This window comes from Gopherus evgoodei, chromosome 6, assembly GCF_007399415.2.
Source record: "Gopherus evgoodei ecotype Sinaloan lineage chromosome 6, rGopEvg1_v1.p, whole genome shotgun sequence".
In the NCBI taxonomy this organism is placed as follows: Eukaryota; Metazoa; Chordata; order Testudines; family Testudinidae; genus Gopherus; species Gopherus evgoodei.
Window position 1 is genome coordinate 32,807,252 of NC_044327.1, and position 18,754 is coordinate 32,826,005.

Consider the following 18,754-nt stretch of genomic DNA (forward strand, 5'->3'; position numbering starts at 1 on the left):
GTGAAGATTTTTTGGGGCAGCTTTGTAGACGTTGTCAGTTTAGATCAGTGGTCTCCAACATTTTTACCCCTAAGATCACTTTTTGAATTTAAGGGTAACCCAGGATCTACCCTGCTCCTTCCACGAGACCCTTCCCTGCTCACTCCATTTCCCGCCCCTATCTCTCCCCTACCCTCACTCACTTTCACTGTGCTGGGACAGAGAGTTGGGGTTTGAGAGTGGGTGCAGGCTCTGGGCTGGGTCATGGGGTTGCGGTGCAGAAGAGGGTGAGGCATGCAAGCTCTGGGAGGGAGATTGGGTGCAGGAGGGGACTCTGAGCTGGGGCAGAGTGTTGGGGTATAGGAGGGGGTACATGGTGCTGGCTCTGAGGAGGGTCAGGGCTGGGGCAGGAGGTATGGGTAAGGAAGGGAGGGGGGTTGGAGTGAGGGCTTCTGCTGTGTGGCACTTACCTCAAGCAACTCCCGGTCAGCGATGCAGTGGGGCTAAGGCAGGCTCCCTGCCTGCCCCAGTCCTACGCTGCTCTGGGAAGGGGCCAACATCCCCCTGTGGCCCCTTGGGGTGGGGGGGAGAACCTGGGTCTGTGCACTGCCCGTCTCTGCAGGCATCGCCACCACAGCTCCCATTGGCCACAGTTCCCCATTCCCGGCCAGTGGGAGTTGCGGGGGCAGTGCTTGCAGACAAGACCAGTGCACGAAGACCTCTACCTCCCCCTTTCCTGGGGCCATGAGGGCGTGCTGGCTGCTTCTGGGTGCAGCGTGGGGCCGGGTCAGGCAGGGGGCCTGCCTTAGCAGCAGCCCCACTGCACCACCAGAGATCGGGATCGACTGGGAGAGTCTCCAGGATCGACCAGTCGATTGTGATGGACTAGTTGGTGACCACTGATTTAGATGGATTCTGGTATACATTTGCACTTACAGTGAAACATTCACAAATAAAGATGTAATGGGGCGTTAGATACATGGAAAAGATATATTTCTCAGATATATATTTTTTGGAATAGCTTACAACAACATTTTAAGTGTTTCATGTTTTATTATGGAAATGAACAATTTGTATTTCTGTATTGTTAACTTGTGTGATAAGGCTAGGCTATATAAATGCGTGAAGGGTGTATTTAAGAGTAATTTTATTATTCTTGGGATTGAGAGAACACCTATGGTGATAACACATTTTGAAAGTATATCAAGCTTTATATATTGTGCATCTCGTGTTGCAGCCAGATAGCTCACCGGCCTGAGGTTATATAGCCTATCTTGGATGGATGTATACAGTGTAGTTTTCTGACCACTAAATAAACTTAAGACACAAATAAAATAATTTCTTTTCCATTGTGGGTTTTTTTTGTTTGTTTTATATTTCATTAGATCTCTGCTAAACCTTTTGAGACTGGGAAAAGTGCAGTAATAGTAAGGGTGTTCATAAAGATTATTTTAAAATTAAGTGGAACAGAATTTCAGCAGCAAAGTCAACAGAAGAGAGGAAAGAAATTGGCTATAAAATTTTGAGATCAATGTCGCTTTTGCAATTTATCTTAAAAAGCCTGGGATGGAAACAACAAAAGAGCATATTTATAGTTGGGTGTGTCAGTACTTTCTGATATGTTATTTTTTCCTCATTAACCTCCTTAATTTATTTTTAGTGAATGATTTGACTATTCTATATTTTCTATAACTATTCACCATTTTTGTTTTTATTGTGTTAAAATGTTCTCCCACCCTTCCCAAATGTCTCTTTTGCTTCCAATCGGCAGTCTGAAATAAAAATTCAGAGCAGGTAGAAAAATGCTTTTAAAATGCATATTTGATGTAGTAAAGTGCTGTGCCGTGTTTCTGAAAGAGTCAGGGTCACAGCTGCATACATATAAATGCATGGTGAATGCGACATTGTTTCCGCGTACAGAAAAAGCAATCTGTCCGTCACTGAATTTATGATGTAAATTGAATTGTAGCTCTCCTATGTTCAGAGATGTAACAAAAAGGTTAAGGTGACCTAAAGGTTACAGATAACTTTAGATTTCATTGTTGCCTACCATAAGACTAATCTTTTTTGATTGCCTTTAGATGGATGTATTTACACTTGGATAGTTGGATCTGGTTGCATGTCTTTCCTTATCCTAGGTTCTTGCCAATAGAATCAAGAACATAGCATTTTCATTTTTCCAGTTAAAGTGCAGATGTTACAGCACAATATTAGCAAAGCTAAACTTAAGGTTGAAAAGAGATTTCTATCCCAAACCCTTCTTTTCTACTATTTATAACTTTTTCCAAGTTGAATTCTTTAAGGCTGAATTTTTTCATTTTCAATTTAAAATCAATCTGATTAAAAACAGAATAAAATACTATGGTCAATATGATGAAATTTGGTCCAGATGTCTAACCTTTAAGAGCACACAGAATCAGAATCCTTCTAAATTTAAAATGTTTGTTGTGTTCTGACTTGAAACCAGCTTAACTTTAGAACCTGATGCCTGGCATACCATTAGTCTTTGAGGGCCCCATTGACTTCAGTGTAGAAACAAGCCTGATAGAAGCTAGATCAGGAACTTAATGAAGGCTAATTATTTTACCTAATTAGAAGAAAATGTATTTAAAATACCATTAAATATACAGCTGTGTTAGGCCAGAATGTACACAGCCCTGCCTTTTCAGAGTCTCCACATCATATGTAAATCATATACCTAATCTGGCAGTGAGAGGGCCATCTCATATTCCCAGGTCTGTGATCCTGTCTGATTAATGCCAGCATAGGGAATTAATTTTCAACTCGCCTTTCACATTACCCTTTGGAAACTTGCATTTCAGCACTATACTTTACACTCCCAGTCCATGTAAGGAAGTCACTGGGACCAAAGAGCTTCACTAAAACAGAAAGAAAGGAGTTAGACAGGATGGACATATTGTGGGTATGCACAGGGATGTGTGTGTATAGGAAACAGTCACAGGTGAGGAAGGGAGAGGGTGGAGTTCTGCCCTTGACTTCTATTAGGTCCCTAACAATCGGGGGCCAAACCTGAGCTGAGCATGCACAATTGGTCATTTTTCATTACATCCATATCAATAGGTATTCTCTGAACATCCTACAAGTATCCCATCACATCAGCCAGCTTGACATTTGGACAGCTGTCATTTTTGGTAGTGAAGAAACTTTGTTTTCCACACTTATCTATATTCATGAGAATTGCTTTCAATAGCATAGTAGGGAAACCTGTTTTGTTCCCATTCAGTTGTCTTGAGATGTACAAGAATAGTAGGAGGTTTGTTTTTTTTTTTCCTTCGGTATCTGTATGCATGACAGTTAATGTCCTGGAAGTTGATTGCTTTGCAGTCAGGGATGTAGAAAGATCCTGAGTGCTCCAAACTGTACTGAGCAAACTTATACAAAACCTACAGTAGAGAGATGGAAATGTCACTCATGGTGAACACTGATTACTACCCGTGTCCAGCCATAGTGATGTTACTTGATAATAAAACTTTGCATTTACCTAATGCCTGCCATCTGAGGAACAAAATATGCTCAGTCATTACAAACATTGCCTAATCTAGCATCTTGCTAAGTGGATATTACTTCTCTTTTATAGATGAAGAAACTGAGGCACATAGAGATTTAGTGACTTGGCCATGCCATAGACTTTCTCTGCGATATTGATCTCCTGATGCAGATCTCATAGACTCTAGGACTGGAAGGGACCTCGAGAGGTCCTCGAGTCCAGTCCCCTGCCCTCATGGCAGGACCAAATACTGTCTAGACCATCCCTAATAGACATTTATCTAACCTACTCTTAAATATCTCCAGAGATGGAGATTCCACAACTTCCCTAGGCAATCTATTCCAGTGTTTAACTACCCTGACAGTTAGGAACTTTTTCCTAATGTCCAACCTAAATCTCCCTTGCTGCAGTTTAAGCCCATTGCTTCTTATTCTATCATTGGAGGCTAAGGTGAACAAGTTTTCTCCCTCCTCCTGATGACACCCTTTTAGATACCTGAAAACTGCTATCATGTCCCCTCTCAGTCTTCTCTTTTCCAAACTAAACAAACCCAATTGTTTCAGCCTTCCTTCATAGGTCATGTTCTTAAGACCTTTAATCATTCTTGTTGCTCTTCTCTGGACCCTCTCCAATTTCTCCACATCTTTCTTGAGATGCGGTGCCCAGAACTGGACACAATACTCCGGTTGAGGCCTAACCAGCGCAGAGTAAAGCGGAAGAATGACTTCTCGTGTCTTGTTTACAACACACCTGTTAATGCATCCCAGAATCACGTTTGCTTTTTTTGCAACAGTATCACACTGTTGACTCATATTAAGCTTGTGGTCCACTATGACCCCTAGATCTCTTTCTGGCATACTCTTTCCTAGACAGTCTCTTCCCATTCTGTATGTGTGAAACTGATTGTTCCTTCCTAAGTGGAGCACTTTGCATTTATCTTTATTGAACTTCATCCTGTTTACCTCAGACCATTTCTCCAATTTGTTCAGATCATTTTGAATTTTGACCCTGTCCTCCAAAGCAGTTGCAATCCCTCCCAGTTTGGTATCGTCCGCAAACTTAATAAGCGTACTTTCTATGCCAACATCTAAATCGTTGATGAAGATATTGAACAGAGCCGGTCCCAAAACAGACTCCTGCGGAACCCCACTTGTTATACCTTTCCAGCAGGATTGGGAGCCATTAATAACTACTCTCTGAGTACGGTTATCCAGCCAGTTATGCACCCATCTCCTGACTTTTGGTTCCACATGACTCCTATCTGCTCGTTAAATTTCATTTGTCCTCATGTTTACAAAATTACAAAACTAACAGTAAATCAAATCAAAATAAGTAGTGGATGCGTAAGTACACTCTAAGATGAATTAGGGATGCATGGGTAGCAACTTTAAAATAAAGTTGTATTGGGTGTTGCAGTTAAAGCAGGACTAAAATCCCTCTGTTTTAGTTATTGAGTTTCTCCTCCAGATTTAACACACTAACTGTCTTAGTGTGCTGGCTGCAAGTCCTAGGTTTTCCTAACACACTGTAGCAATAGAACCTTCGATGTTTTTGGTTTTCTCTCCTGTACACAGTCCAGTTCTAAGTTTCCTGTACTATTGAGCAAGATGAGAATCTTGAGACAGGTGGTGGAATTGTCGTGCTCTTTTTAACATGAGCTTCCTTGCTCCAAAGAGACTTGTCACTGTTGATTATTTCTTGAGCCTGCTCTATTTTTACAGCTAAACTCAGGGCAATAGAACAACAAAGGTTACTGGATTGCAAAGTGTACAGGGTCTGTGCTCTCTGTAAGGCATGTTTTCCAATCCTTTGCTCGTTCTTGTGGCTCTTTTCTGACCCCAATCCAATTTTTCAACATCCTTCTTGAATCGAGGACAGGTGAATGCAATAGTCCAGTAGTGGTTGTACCTGTGCCACATACTGTATATTTCAGAGTTAAGTGGTATTTAGATAAAGTTTCTGTATATAGAGATAAAATAGCAACAAGTTACTATCTGCAATCCTAATTTTTTCCAGAGAAGCCCATCCTATTTGTTTAAAGAGCAAAATTGTCTTTATGTCCAAATATAATAGAGGGTATTGCAGCCTCCTTGCACTTTTATTATTTGTTTTTTTAACATGTCCTCTCAGACTCAGCTACCTGATTCTATCTATCTATATCTGCAGAAGCAGGCAAGCACTAACTTTTCGAGGGTGCCCTAAAGAATGTTAACAAAATAATTTATGATGCTGATAAAATTATTACTCTGACATTTATACTGCTACATCACAAACACTCTTCTATAGCAAATAGTGCTCACAAGTCAAATCAGGATCCATTTTCTTGGCAAGAGACAATACACTGGAACTTGCTTTCACTATATATGCCATAGAATTTTTATTAAGAGTAGGATATTGCAGATCTTAAAAACCCTGCAGCTATGCAGTCTGAGGTGAACTCCAAGCCTGCAGAGTTCAGTGGGTCGTGTTCCACTATAGTCTCTTACTAGAGTAGAGTCAATAATATTTGCAATTTTCTTGGCTGTTAGCTTTCCTCTGACAAGCTCCTAAAGAAACAAGGAACATTAGGTATGAAAGATCTTTCTGCAGTCACCTTGTGTAACCCGTCAGACATTTCATTTGGATAATGGTGACATTTATTACTCCTTAAGTAAACTGAAATCCAGTCAGTTACCTGGTATTCTAATAAGGTCAGAGAGAATAAAGTACCATAATATGGAGCACCTTCTTTTGTTTTTTTAAAAAAAATGTATCTTTTAGTTTATTTTTCAGAAATGTGTTACTGGGCATGGTATTTTTGTATTCAGGGTCATATTTACAGCAGATGGGTATGGTCTCACTAGTTAATTGATAGCATGAAAGCACTTTCATACTATTTAGTCAAACTATGATGTATAATAGAGAAAAGAACTAATAGCTTGTTTTTACAAAGTGCAGAACTCCTGCAGATACCGTTGACTGCATTTGGAGCTGGGATTACTCAGCACTGCTGAAAGTCAGGCCATAAATATTTCTGTGTAATGTGAAATAATGTAAAAATGTCTGAATTTGTTTATATTCTTAGTATTTTACAATGAGAGACCATCTCAGGCTTGGGCTCTCCTAACAATCTTTATTTAAAAAAAAGAATACAGACGCCATCAAATATCCTGGTAAACAGACTCCATCAAATACCTTGGCAACAACAGAAATATAACTTAATTCAAATTTCCTAACAGTGTCTCCATCAGAGTCCACCTTGCACTGCTAGCCAGCCTTGCCCATCACTAGTCTCCTTATGGGCCAGAGAGGGAAGATGGGCCTGGCGTCATACCCAGAAGGTTAGAGAAAATTTGTGCTATTATGTGGAAAGGGGGTTGGCTAGTGAATTCAAAAAGTATAATGGAACTCCAGGTCAGGCACTCCTACTGACTATGATTATGGCATGCATTATGTCTTGGGCACAGAGAGTTGCCTCTTAGCTTGATAGGTCTCAGGTTATTTAGAGCTTTATAGAGCAAAACCAGCACTCTGAGATCCAGCTAGAAACAACTGGCAGCCAGTGCAGATGTTGGAGCATAAACTTGATGTGCTTGTGAAAAGAAACACTGTTTAACAAACTGAGGGCAGAATTCTGCACCAGTTGCAAATTTCCAGATTTAAGATATAGTCCCATCAGGACTGATAAGTGCCATGCATTGGATGTGCATTCCCTGCTTCTAGTTTATTCCTGCAACCCTGTTTAAATCTCATGTATCCAGCAGGACTTTTCCTGCGACTTCCCTTCTTGGTCACTGGGGGGAAAATGGCATTAGGTATCAATCCTGAGGTCAGGGAGACTGTCCTGTGCTCTGAATGTGCCCCTTGCTGGCCCCCAGGCATCCTATTGAATGAGGCAGCAATGGCACCAGTCTTGTTTGCAGAGGATGAGGAGCAAAATGGGGCCTGGTGAGAGCATGGTGGAAGGAACAAGGGCAGGCAGAGGGAACAAAAACTGGACAGGGCTGGTTAAGAACAGAAGGGACAGGTAGTGGTGAGCAGGGGCAGGACTGGGGAGCTGCACCCCACTTCCAACATTTGTCATTATAACAGGCTCCTCACAACCAAAATTCCCCAAGTGGGTTTCATGTTTAGGCTCACCCATTCCTTTCCACTCTCCACAAACAAGCTCCCATACCACATTTTTCCACCCTCCCTCCAGTAACGTTTGTCTCCACTGGCTTACCCAGGCTCCCAGTGCTCACCCAAGCTGGTTTTGATTTTGCTTCTGCAGGGTGCAAGGGATAGGCTTTAATCTCCGATCCCTCCCCCTGTCCACACACCTTTCCACTGTTTAGGAAGAAAGGTGTGTGGACAGGGGGAGGGATTGGAGATTAAAGCCATTTTTCCCTGGTGAGAAATGTGCCACGTGGAGTGGCACAAAACTTACCTGATGTTGATATATCCCGGTGCAGTGCAATAGTTTATTCTGGAGGTGGCAAAGGGCTGCATCAGAACGAAACAGTTGCAACCTCTTGGCTGTGTACATATGGCTTAGTAGCTACACTAGCAATTCAGACTCTGGTATTTTAATGAAATGTAATACCCTGGCACTCATGTTCCTCTCTTGGTATCCTCTTCAGTCACTTTATGGCAGTTAGGCTGATATCTACCCTGATAGTTGTTTCCATACTCATTTCCTTGTGAGTAGTCTGAGAGAGGGTACAAGAGAACTCATACTGATCATGGTATGCAGGCCTCTCTGCTAGACTCACTTCTTCATGGAGATGAAAGCTGATCTTTTTGATTTCTAATTCCAAGCTGGATAGTGATGTGTGCTGGCCTTGAACCACAATAAAAATCCCCTTTCTTGGTGTGGGGAACACTTCAGCATGCGCGGAGCACGTGGAATAAAGAGGAAAGTGTGGAAGTGGGTTAGGATGGTGGTAGTGCATGAATGGCCCCTGGGGAACTGAGTTCCTGGAAGCTAGTAATGGGAGGAGGAGAAAGAAGTGGAGCAGACCAACGACAGAACCAGTACAGGAGTGACTCCATAGAGACAGCTGCATGAGGAACTACTTCTGTTCCAAACTGACTGGAGACAGAATACATGCAACCTGCAGTAGGAGAAGACCCACCTCCAAAAAAGCAAACACTTCTGCCAAAGAGTCTTGTCAAGGGCTAGCCACCTTCGGGAAGCTTAGGTTCTCAGGTGGGCTCTGTTTTTTTTGTTGTTGTTGTTGGGAAAGGGTGGCTGTAAAATCATTTACTCTCCAGCCATCAAAGCTACAACTGACCCTGTCGTGGGCTGAAGAATAAAGAAAAGTATTAATACACCAATAGCCCTCTGGTTTGGTAATATGTCAAACAGCAAAAGTGGTGGCAGACTTTAAAGACCAGGTCTGAGAAGCTGCAACTTCTGCTTCAGTGGACCAGCCACTGTTGGCAGCCTCTCCCGCTGAAGAGATGTATCTGTGGTTTAAAGACTCCAAAGAGCTGGGTGATGTGCAAATCAGAATGTTTGTCTGGGTACTACTGGTAAAGTAATAGGGGGAAAAAAATCTTTGGATTATTTAAATTGTTCAAAGGCGACAACAGCAACAAAAAAGACAGGAGAGGAGGTATAAAGCACATAACCCGCACCTATTTGTGTTAAGTGATTTATGTTTTCTTCTTTAATAATTAGTCTTGTCATTTGTAGCTTATTGAGATACCTGGAGCATTTCAGAGTATTTTGGGCTAGTACCTTAATTTTGAGGAGGCCTCCCCTTAACTGGGGAGAGGTTTAATACTCACCCACCCTAATACGTTGTGAGTGCCTTTGTTTTACTTAGGAATAAAATATGTTAGGATATCCTGTGGTATGTGACATGCTTATTGTTGAGCAGATAATGGCTCCTTTTATGGGTTAATTAGTTGGTGCACTTCTGGTATCCAAGTCCATTGCTTTAAACAGTCATTATGAATCCCTTAACTATGAAAGGTGCTCTATGACAATAAAGACAAAAAATTTAAAATATGAGATCCTAAAGATAGTACTGTGGAGGGTGACTTTCAAAGACACAAAGGGCAGATAAGCATCCAACTCCCACTGAAAATCAATGAGTGTTAGGCACCTAACATACCAGTGTGTTTCTGAAAATCTCCCCCTCTGTCTGTATTTAAATAAATTACCTGATTTTTAGGCACCTATTTATGGGCATATTAATTTAACTATAAGCACTCTGTGGAAATTTTTTTTTGGCTAAATCTGTACCTAATAAACACTTATTTGAATGTTGTTTCGAGGGGATCCCAAAAAACATACTAGTTCGATGCATAGTATCTTGATGAAACTCATGAAGGAAGTTGGTAAAGGCAGGAGTTAACATTTTGTACATCTACAGATGTTATCTTGAAGATGGTTACCTCACGTTTGCCACCTGCATTACAGATCCAAATATGATTTCTCTGTGTTTCAGGTATCCTCCTCATCCACTAATCACTGTACTAGAAAACAGACCTGATTGCTGGCCAATTCTCTTGCAGCAGATAACAGTATTTTTCAAGCAATGTCCAGAGAGGTAAAAAACAAATATAGTTCAATTGTTTGTTTATATCTGTAGAACTGTGTACTAATTCCACAAAGAAGTGCTTGCTGAAGTGACAGGGTAAAGTACCTGATTGTATGTTTTTAAAAAAGAACAACAAAAACTTCTTAGGGTATGTCTACACAGCAAAGAAAAACCCTGTGGGGTGGAGGGTTCCTAGAGCCCAGGCTCCAGCTTGAGGCTGGAATTTTACACAGCAATGAAACAGTCCTGCGAGCCTGAGTTGGCTGGTCTGGGACAGCTGCAGGTTTTGCTCTGTAGACATGCCCTTAGATTTCTTTGAGTAGTACATAATTGTCAGCTAGAAATGATTTGAAAAATGGTTATTTTTTAGCCAAAAATTATCTTTCAAAGTTTTTTGTTTCTGAGTATGGGAGAATTTCTAAATATCTAAAATTGCTAAATTTTGTAATCAAAATAGTTATTGTAAAAGTTATTCGAAATGCTGTGCAAATGGTATCTGAATTTTTGATAACAATTTTAATGTTTTAGGTGATACCTTCACAAATTTTTCATGAAAAATGTAGTTTCTGAAAAAAGGTCGTTGTTGGATGAAAACTTTGAGTTAAAAAATTTAATTCACTTCTGTTGCAGACCATGTAATAATGGAAACCAAATGTTAAGGATAACTTTGGAAGATTGTCACAGAAATGGTCTAGCCCAGGCAGAAAATTTACCACAGTGAGGATGTTAATGGAAAAACTAATAGTTCATTAAACCAACCATAAAATTATTTCCCTATGTTAATTGGCCAGTTGGCTTTTGAATGGGTACAAAATCTGTATTTAGGAGGATTGGGACTGCTTAGTTTAGAAAGGAGGCAAGCGGGGACATCTGTTATATGAAATAGTGAATGATATAGAGATGGTAAATCAGATGTTCCTATGTACCTTTCTCATAACACAAGCACAGGAGGATGTTCAGTTCATTCACATTTAAATCTGATAATAGAAATTATATTTTTATTTTACACAACACGTAATGAATCTGTGGAACTTGCTGTCTATGACATCGTCATTGAGTTCAAGAGTTCAGAAAGACTTAGAAAAAGAGTAGCTATTTACACGGGCAATGAGAAAATCCTCTATATTAGATAACTAAGTAAAAAGTAGGAGTATTAACCCTCAGGCCAACTGCCTAATAATGAGACATGAATACATATGGGCAGATTACTCTATTATTGTCCATGGTGGGTTTCAGGTACTTTCCTGTGAGACATCTGGTACTGTTGCTGTTAGGATACTGGAATAGATGGACAATTGATGTGTTCTGGTGTGGCAATTCATGTGTTTCTAGGAGTTTTCTGCTGATTTTTTTTTCTTACTACAACTTTGTTCTTTTGAGAAAGACTATGTTTAACAGAAGGCTGTTTAAAAGTCAACATTTGCAAAGCATTACCACAGAGGTATGAGAGTGCCTGCTAATACGTGGCTGGGGAAACTGTGTTAATCTTAAATGTCACTGTGTGATAATTTGGCAATTGGTGATATTTTAATGGCTAATGCTGTATAACAGCACAGTTTGTCCAATGACAAGGTCCATGAATATCTTTTATACAACATGACTTCATTGCAGGTAAAATGGGATCTTTTTTTCTGGGATTGTGCAGCAACCTAGTACCATAGCTATAAGCTATTTTTCCTGTTAAGTTTAAATGATAGTGATTTTGAAGTGATAGTGATAGTGGCTTTTGAAGATGCTTGCTTTTTATTTAAAAAATTGAATTGCAAAGCCGCCTTATAAAAATTGTCTGTTGAAAAACAGATCCATACCATTTACATATACATGAAGAGCTAAAAGGACACTGTCAATCTTGAAAAATGAGTTTAAAGCACTATCAAGTATTATACCAGCCCCACAGCCATTGGCCATTTTTTGTAGTTTTATAAAACATTTCCCTATCTTTTAAAAAATGTCATTTCTCTGTTGCTTTGTGAAAGACTGTCACAAACGGGGAACTGACTGTAGAAATACAATGAAACTAACTAAATATATACAGGTCTGTTGCATCTTAGCTGGGGTTATGTTCTGCAGTCAGTGGGTAAAACGAAAATCGCGTATAGTCAAAATGACCCTTGAAAATCTCTTAAATCACCCATAAAGTACAGTTTTGTGTATACAGCCCTGTACAGTACTATGTATTGTATAGAGCAATATAAAGTACAGTATATAATAAAGACTACATATGCAAAATATAATTTTACAGTATTTTTGACAACATAGAGAGAGAAGAATGAAAGAATAAAAAATGAAAACAGTACAGTACTGTAAACCTGAAGAGTCACCAGTCTTCCTGGATATTCTTGCTAGTCTTTTACTGTACACACTCCAATGATTAGTCTTCCTCTTCCCCTACGTGTGATTTTGAGGCTTCTTTCCATAGAAGGATCATATTCAGAAATTAAATCATTCAAGTATTTTGCTGCTTGGAACACTTCAGAAAATTTATGAAGATTCCAAGTTGCTGGCTCTTCCTGTTCATCATCATCATCATCATCATCATCATCATCTTCTGTAGACGATTTTATCAGTTCCTCTAACTCTTTGTCAGTCAATATTTCTCTGTGGCCCTCAATTAATTCCTCAGTTTCTTCCTCGAGGATGTCGACGAAGCCATTACCACCCACTTGCCTGACCACCTGAACAATGAGTTGCACTTCTTTGTCAATGATCGGGAAGCCCTTAAAATCATTCACACAGTCTTCCCATAGGTTTTGCCAACATGCATTGACCGTTTCAGGCTTGACTGCATCCACTGCCTGTTTAATATAAGTGATGCAGTCAGCAATGTTGAAGGACTTCCGACACTCCATCACATTAACATTGGGATCAGCATCCATAGTGGTAAGGATCCATGAGAATGTAAACCTCGTGTGCGTGGCCTTGAAACAGCTAATGACGCCTTGGTTGAGAGGTTGGAGGATGGAGGTAGTACTAGGGGGGAGAAAAACCACTTCAACAACATTATGCCAAACCGAAGTGCCACAGGGTGGTCAGGAGCATTGCTACGATCAGCACCACTTTAAAGTAAAGTCCTTTCTCTTCAAGATATTGCTTGACCTCCAGAATGAAACACTTGTGGAACCAATCCAGAAGTAATGCTGCCGTCACCCAAGCATTTTTATTTGATTGCCAGAACACAGGCAGGAGATTTTTGTTCTTGCCTTTTAGGAGACGGGGATTTGCAGCCCTATAAAGCAAGCCCAGCTTTATTAAATGCCCAGCCGCACTGCAACAAAGCAACACAGTCACACGGTCTTTAGCTGCCTTGAACCCAGGGGCTTGTCTTCCTGATTTCAAAATATAAGTGCGGGTGGGCATTTTTTTTCCAGAAGAGCCCAGTTTCGTCAGCATTAAAAACTTGTTCTGGAAGATAGTCCTTTTCCTCTATGATTTTCTTTAATTGTTTGGGGTAGGCTTTTGCTGCGTCCTCATTGGAAGATGCAGCTTCACCAGTAGTCTGCACGTTTTTGAGGTTGAAGCGGTTCCTAAAACTGTTAAGCCAACTTGGCTGGCTTTGAATTCCTTCTTATCAGAAGGCTGTCCCTCTTCGGCGGGAGGTTTGAACAGCGCATAGATGCTAAGAGCCTTTTCTCACAACATGTTGCCATTGATAGGCACCCGTTTACGGTTCATGTCTTCCAGCTATAAGTTTAATACCTTTTCAGTCTTCACTTAAAGTCTTATCATGCACTTGGCTCGTCACCTTAGCAGTTACTGGAGCACTTGATGCCATGGCTTGATGAATTTCTGTCTCTGGAATCTTGATGGCATGGATGTTAGATTCATTGCGACCGTATTTACACACCACGTTGGCGATGAACATACCTTCTCTCAATAAGACCAACACAGCCAGTTTGAGCACCAGATGAAGTAGGTGGCTTGCGTTTAGGGGCCATATTATATGAAAAATACGTACTGTCTCTTTAAACAATACAAGTACAGTAGAGTCTCAATCAGTATGAGAGGCCCAGGGGGACTGAGTACTGTAGCGGGAACAGCAGTACTGTAGTGGGAACAGCAGATTCGCTTCTCCCATCTCACAATCACTTCGGGGCATGTATACTATTTAAACTGTTTTTTTTGTTCTTTTTTTGCCAACCTTCCAGGGTTATTATAGGGGAGAACCTTATCACAGGCCTAAAGACATGCTGTTGCTGTCGTCTCCCCCCCCCTCCCTGCCAAATATTTTAGTGGGAACAGCAGATTCACGTCTCACGCTGGTGGAATCGCTCGCACTCTCCCCCCCCCGACCATGTAAAGTTGAAATTGTGCATGTTAAATGCGCGCAAGATGCAACAGACCTGTATAGTGCTCTGTTTCAGAAAGTAGACAACTAGGGTAGGAGAAATATTTTTCAAGATAAATATATTTCTCTTTATTTTATAGTGAGCTTAACTGTTACTTGTGATGATAGAAGTTAAGGAATCTTCAAACGGAAGTTTGAGTTTTAAGTTGATGTCAAATTAAAAAGGTAGATTCATTCTAAAACAAATATTCAAAGACAGATCTTCCAGTCACCTTAAAATTCTGGAATTCAGTGTTCATAAAGAATCCTGTCATAAGTGGGTGTGATATAATTGTTTGTTGAATGGGCAGCAGAAAAAATGTGAAACCTTGACCCCATTGAAGTCTATGGCAAAACTCCCACTAACTTCAATGGGACTAGGATTTCACTCTTAAGGTATAAGGCCTGTCTGTTTCCTTAACTGTGATCTTGCAAACACTTACTGAAGTCAGCAGGACTATTCACATATATAAACTTGAGTGGATGAATAAGAGTTTGCAGAATCGGGGTCTTAGTGTTTTGTTTTAGTTGTATTATTATTATTTTTTATGTGGTGGCCTGATGGTGATGTGGTGTGACTGGAGGAGATTGTATGAGTGTTTGGGAATTTAGTTGATATTAATCTATTAAAATGTTAATGACTTTCGTTATTCCTAGAGCTCAGAAAACAGGGAGGTATTGTGACAATTCGACATTACATTGTTTCTGTTTTTCATGGAAATGTTTTTATTTGAATTTTTCTGAACTACTGTAATAACACCTAGAGCCGGAGCTAGAGATTTATAATTAATTAAAAAAAAATTTGTTCTTTGCAGATAACTACAGGTGATTTTAAAATGTATTTCATTTTTGGCCCAATCTCACAATCTTTACTTAGGCAAAACTCACACTGAAGCCAATGAGTAATGCCTGAGTAATGAATATGTTCTGTCATAATACATGCATTTTCCATAACTGAAATCACAATAGCATATTTTAAAATGTATGCAGAAGGGGAAAGCCACAGATAGCTTTCCATAACCTGTCAGGGAATTGAGTCCTGATTGAAAGTCCTTGGAAGTCAGTGGAGAAATTCTGATTAACTTTAGTAGGATTTAGATTGAATGCAAAATTGTTATGGCCCTGATTGTCCCACTGAAATCAATGACAACATTTGCAGTGATATCGAACGGTGCCAGAAACACTTTCTTTTGTATGGTATTTAGTATATATTTAGGTGTATAGTAGGTATGTTGTGTGATGAATGGGAGTATGAAGTGACAGCTGGTTAATTTTTTTTTTTTTAACAATAGCTGCGTTCTTTAGAAGAACCCATTTGTCCTGTTCTTCCTGCCACTTTTTATCCAAAGGCTTTTATAGCATAAAATCATAGATCTAGAATATGGTGATCTATATGTATTACTGACTTTTTTGAGACACGAATGGGAGAAGATAAAAGGTTTCTGGAGGTACTTAATTTTTTGACAATATCTGGGCAGTGTAACCAATATTCTGATTCCCAGTTTTGAGACAATGAGTCATAAATGGATCAACAATTGGATTTTTTTTTAAATGTATAGTTGTGAGTTTCTAGCAAAGTGAATCCAATGAAACAATACAGTGATACACTCTTCGCCAGGGAGCAACTCTTGTTGAAGTAGTACTTTGTTTTGATCGCTGTTGCTGTGGTAGCTCTCAAACAATGTTCTTTTGTGTTTGATTTATAGTGATGAAAAGTAAGATTTTATAATAGTATTTCTGAACAACATTATCCAGATACTGCATAATTTGGTACCACAATAGCTATGATGACATATAGCACAGAAAACAGATTTCTAAATTGTTGAGGAAAAAAATCAAATATAAAATGCCATTTCAGCATGTAAGAGTATAACAGGGGTCGGCAACCTCTGGTATGTGGCTCTCCAGGGTAAGCTCCCTGACAGGCCAGGCCAGTTTGTTTATCTGCCACGTCAGCAGGTTCAGTCGATCGCGGCTCCCACTGGCCGCGGTTCGCTGTCCCAGGAAGCAGCAGCCAGCACATCCCGCAGCCCGTGGCGCTTCCCGCCGCTTGCATTGCCCTGGGACAGCAAACCGCGTTCAGTGGGAACCGCGATCGGCCAAACCTGCTGATGTGGCAGATAAACAAACTGACCTGTCGCGCCAGGATGCTTACCCTGGCGAGCCGTGTGCCAGAGGTTGCTGACCCCTGGAGTATAAAGTGAGGTATTATTCATGCATCAGTACAGAATAAGTAAATTGGCAATGCCCTTTAATTGCACCTCTGCTATTCAAGAGCTCATTATATTGTTCTGTGCAAGTAAATCAAATTGTTACTGCTTATTGTGAGATTTAGCAATGACTCTCATGATGTCTTCTCATAATTACTATACATCCTGCACAATGTTGATACCAATAGAGGCTGTGAATGTTGTGTTGCTTGGGTTTCACTGTTTGCTGACTTTTACTAGTAAGTGGTCTCAGCAAACTTATTTTTGAACTGCAGGGCACAGAGTTCATGTGTCTGTATAATGACCCCATTTCTAAGATACCTGTATTGTGAACCATCCCAATTGGGGGAGAATGCTGAACTGCGAATGAGTCTACTTAAAATCTTACTTCAGCCACATGGTCCTGAAAACAAAGAGGCACCTTCTACACTAGAACACCTTATTCTTCAGCTGCTTTGTGACTTGATTCCACATTTTCAGGTAAAAGTTAATTTAATGCTTGGCCCTGCCTTCTGCAAATAAACTTTTGTTAAAGCAGCTTTTTTATTGTATTACTCATTTGTGTGTTCACATGCAATGCTGCATTCCAACTCTCCAAACTAGATTTGATCAGCAGCTTGGAAATCTAGAACTAATAAGTCTGGCTTTCTTGGGGAAGGTAATATAATTTTTTTTTAAGTGATCAAATCTGACCATGCAAGTTCTAACTGGAAACATGTGTTATGTGTGATAGTAACTAATGATGCTGATGACCTTGTATATAGTTTAAGCTGGGAGAGCCGCATGTGAAAGACAGAATGTTATTGTCCTGAACCAATCACAGTCTGCTGTTCTTCGAGTGCTTGCTCATGTTGATTCCGTTCTAGGTGTGTGCATGCCCAAATGCGCGGCCATCGGAGATTTGCCTTAGCGGTACCCTTAGGGCTGGCTGTGGTGCCCTCTGGAGTGCCGTGCTCATACCATGGTATTTCAGGCACTGCCGGCCCTACACCCTCTCAATTCCTTCTTATTGCCCATGGTGGTCGGTCGGAGCACCTTTCTCGCTGAGCAAGAGCTAGCGGTTTCCACCATTCTGAACTTCGTGCCTTAGGGCCGTTGTACATAGTTCACATTTGATAGTGTTAAATAGTTGTTAAGTGTTAGTTAGTAGTCAGGGTCCCAGCGAGACTTTTTCCCAGGCGGGGCATGCCTTGGTTTAAGCTCTGCTCGGGTTTAAGCCTTGGTCTCGCAGGTTTAAGCTCTGCTCGGACTGCAGCAGGCCTATGCCTGTGATTGACCCCCATGGCAGCTGCCTTAAGTGCTTGGAGGAGTCACACGTTAAGGAGTGGTGCTGGATCTGCAAAAATTTTCAGCCCTGCACCCAAAAGAAGCAGGCTATCCATCTCAGGGCTCTCCTGATGGAGTCCACCCTCCACCCGGCTTCAAAGCTGTCCAGACAGGTCGTACCTAGTGCCTCAGCCTCTGTGCGCAGTGCAGCACTGGCACCCGACACCTCCTAGAGTCATTCACCATCGCCGGTGCCAAAGAAGAAGGTCAAGAAGTGCTCCCTGGTACCGAGCAAGAAGGCCCAGGAGTCATTTAGCAAGGGACCTTGACCTCCCCGCCAGGCTACTCCGGGGCCATGCAATCATGCCTCCCCAGTTGGGGCTCCCAGCTCCCTTAAAGGTCTGCCACTGACTCCTGGGAGAAGTATGGGACCCACACTCCTGCCTGCACCTTCATCATCCCAGGCTCCCTAGGTGCAGAGAGAGCGTAGGTCTCCATCTACTCCAGTGAAGACCCCAGTGCCATAGGACCTGGCTAAGGTTCCCCAAGAGGGAAAGCCTGCTGTTAAAACCCCTCAGGAGCAGGGGAACAGCACTGGTCGCCAGACAGAAGACGTCGATCTTCTCCGCTGTGTCTGGAATCCCGGGGCAGGTCTCAATTGCGTTGTCGATCGCTCTCCCTTACTATTCCCAGCACCACTCACTCTCTTGATGGTCGTCCTTTAGGCATCGATCCCAATCACCAGCACAGTTGGAAAGTTCCCCGTCCCGTTCTTCCCAGCATCAGTACTGCTCTCCACGCTACAGTTACTATTCAGTTACGCCTGTGCAATGGTCACTCTATGTCAGCCTGCTGGGTCCTGGACATACCCTGCAGTTCTCGGCCACCCCTCCTTCCTGCCCCTGCCTCCTCATTTCGCCGTCTGTCTTCCGGGGCCCTTCTCAAGAGCAACTCC

General features: G+C 41.3%; 1 protein-coding gene across 9 annotated transcripts in view; it reads left to right on the forward strand.

Moving 5' to 3' along the window:
* Nucleotides 1–18,754, forward strand: part of FOCAD (focadhesin) — a 221,207-nt gene that overhangs the window by 35,384 nt on the left and 167,069 nt on the right. For 8 of the 9 annotated variants that reach the window (XM_030567748.1, XM_030567746.1, XM_030567747.1 and 5 more), the window contains 2 exons: nt 9,907–10,008; nt 16,809–17,013. In XM_030567748.1, coding sequence (XP_030423608.1) covers nt 9,907–10,008; nt 16,809–17,013 — 307 coding nt within the window. Of the gene's footprint in view, nt 1–9,906; nt 10,009–16,808; nt 17,014–18,754 lie in introns of those variants that run through there. The other variant, XM_030567753.1, reaches the window with a different exon arrangement.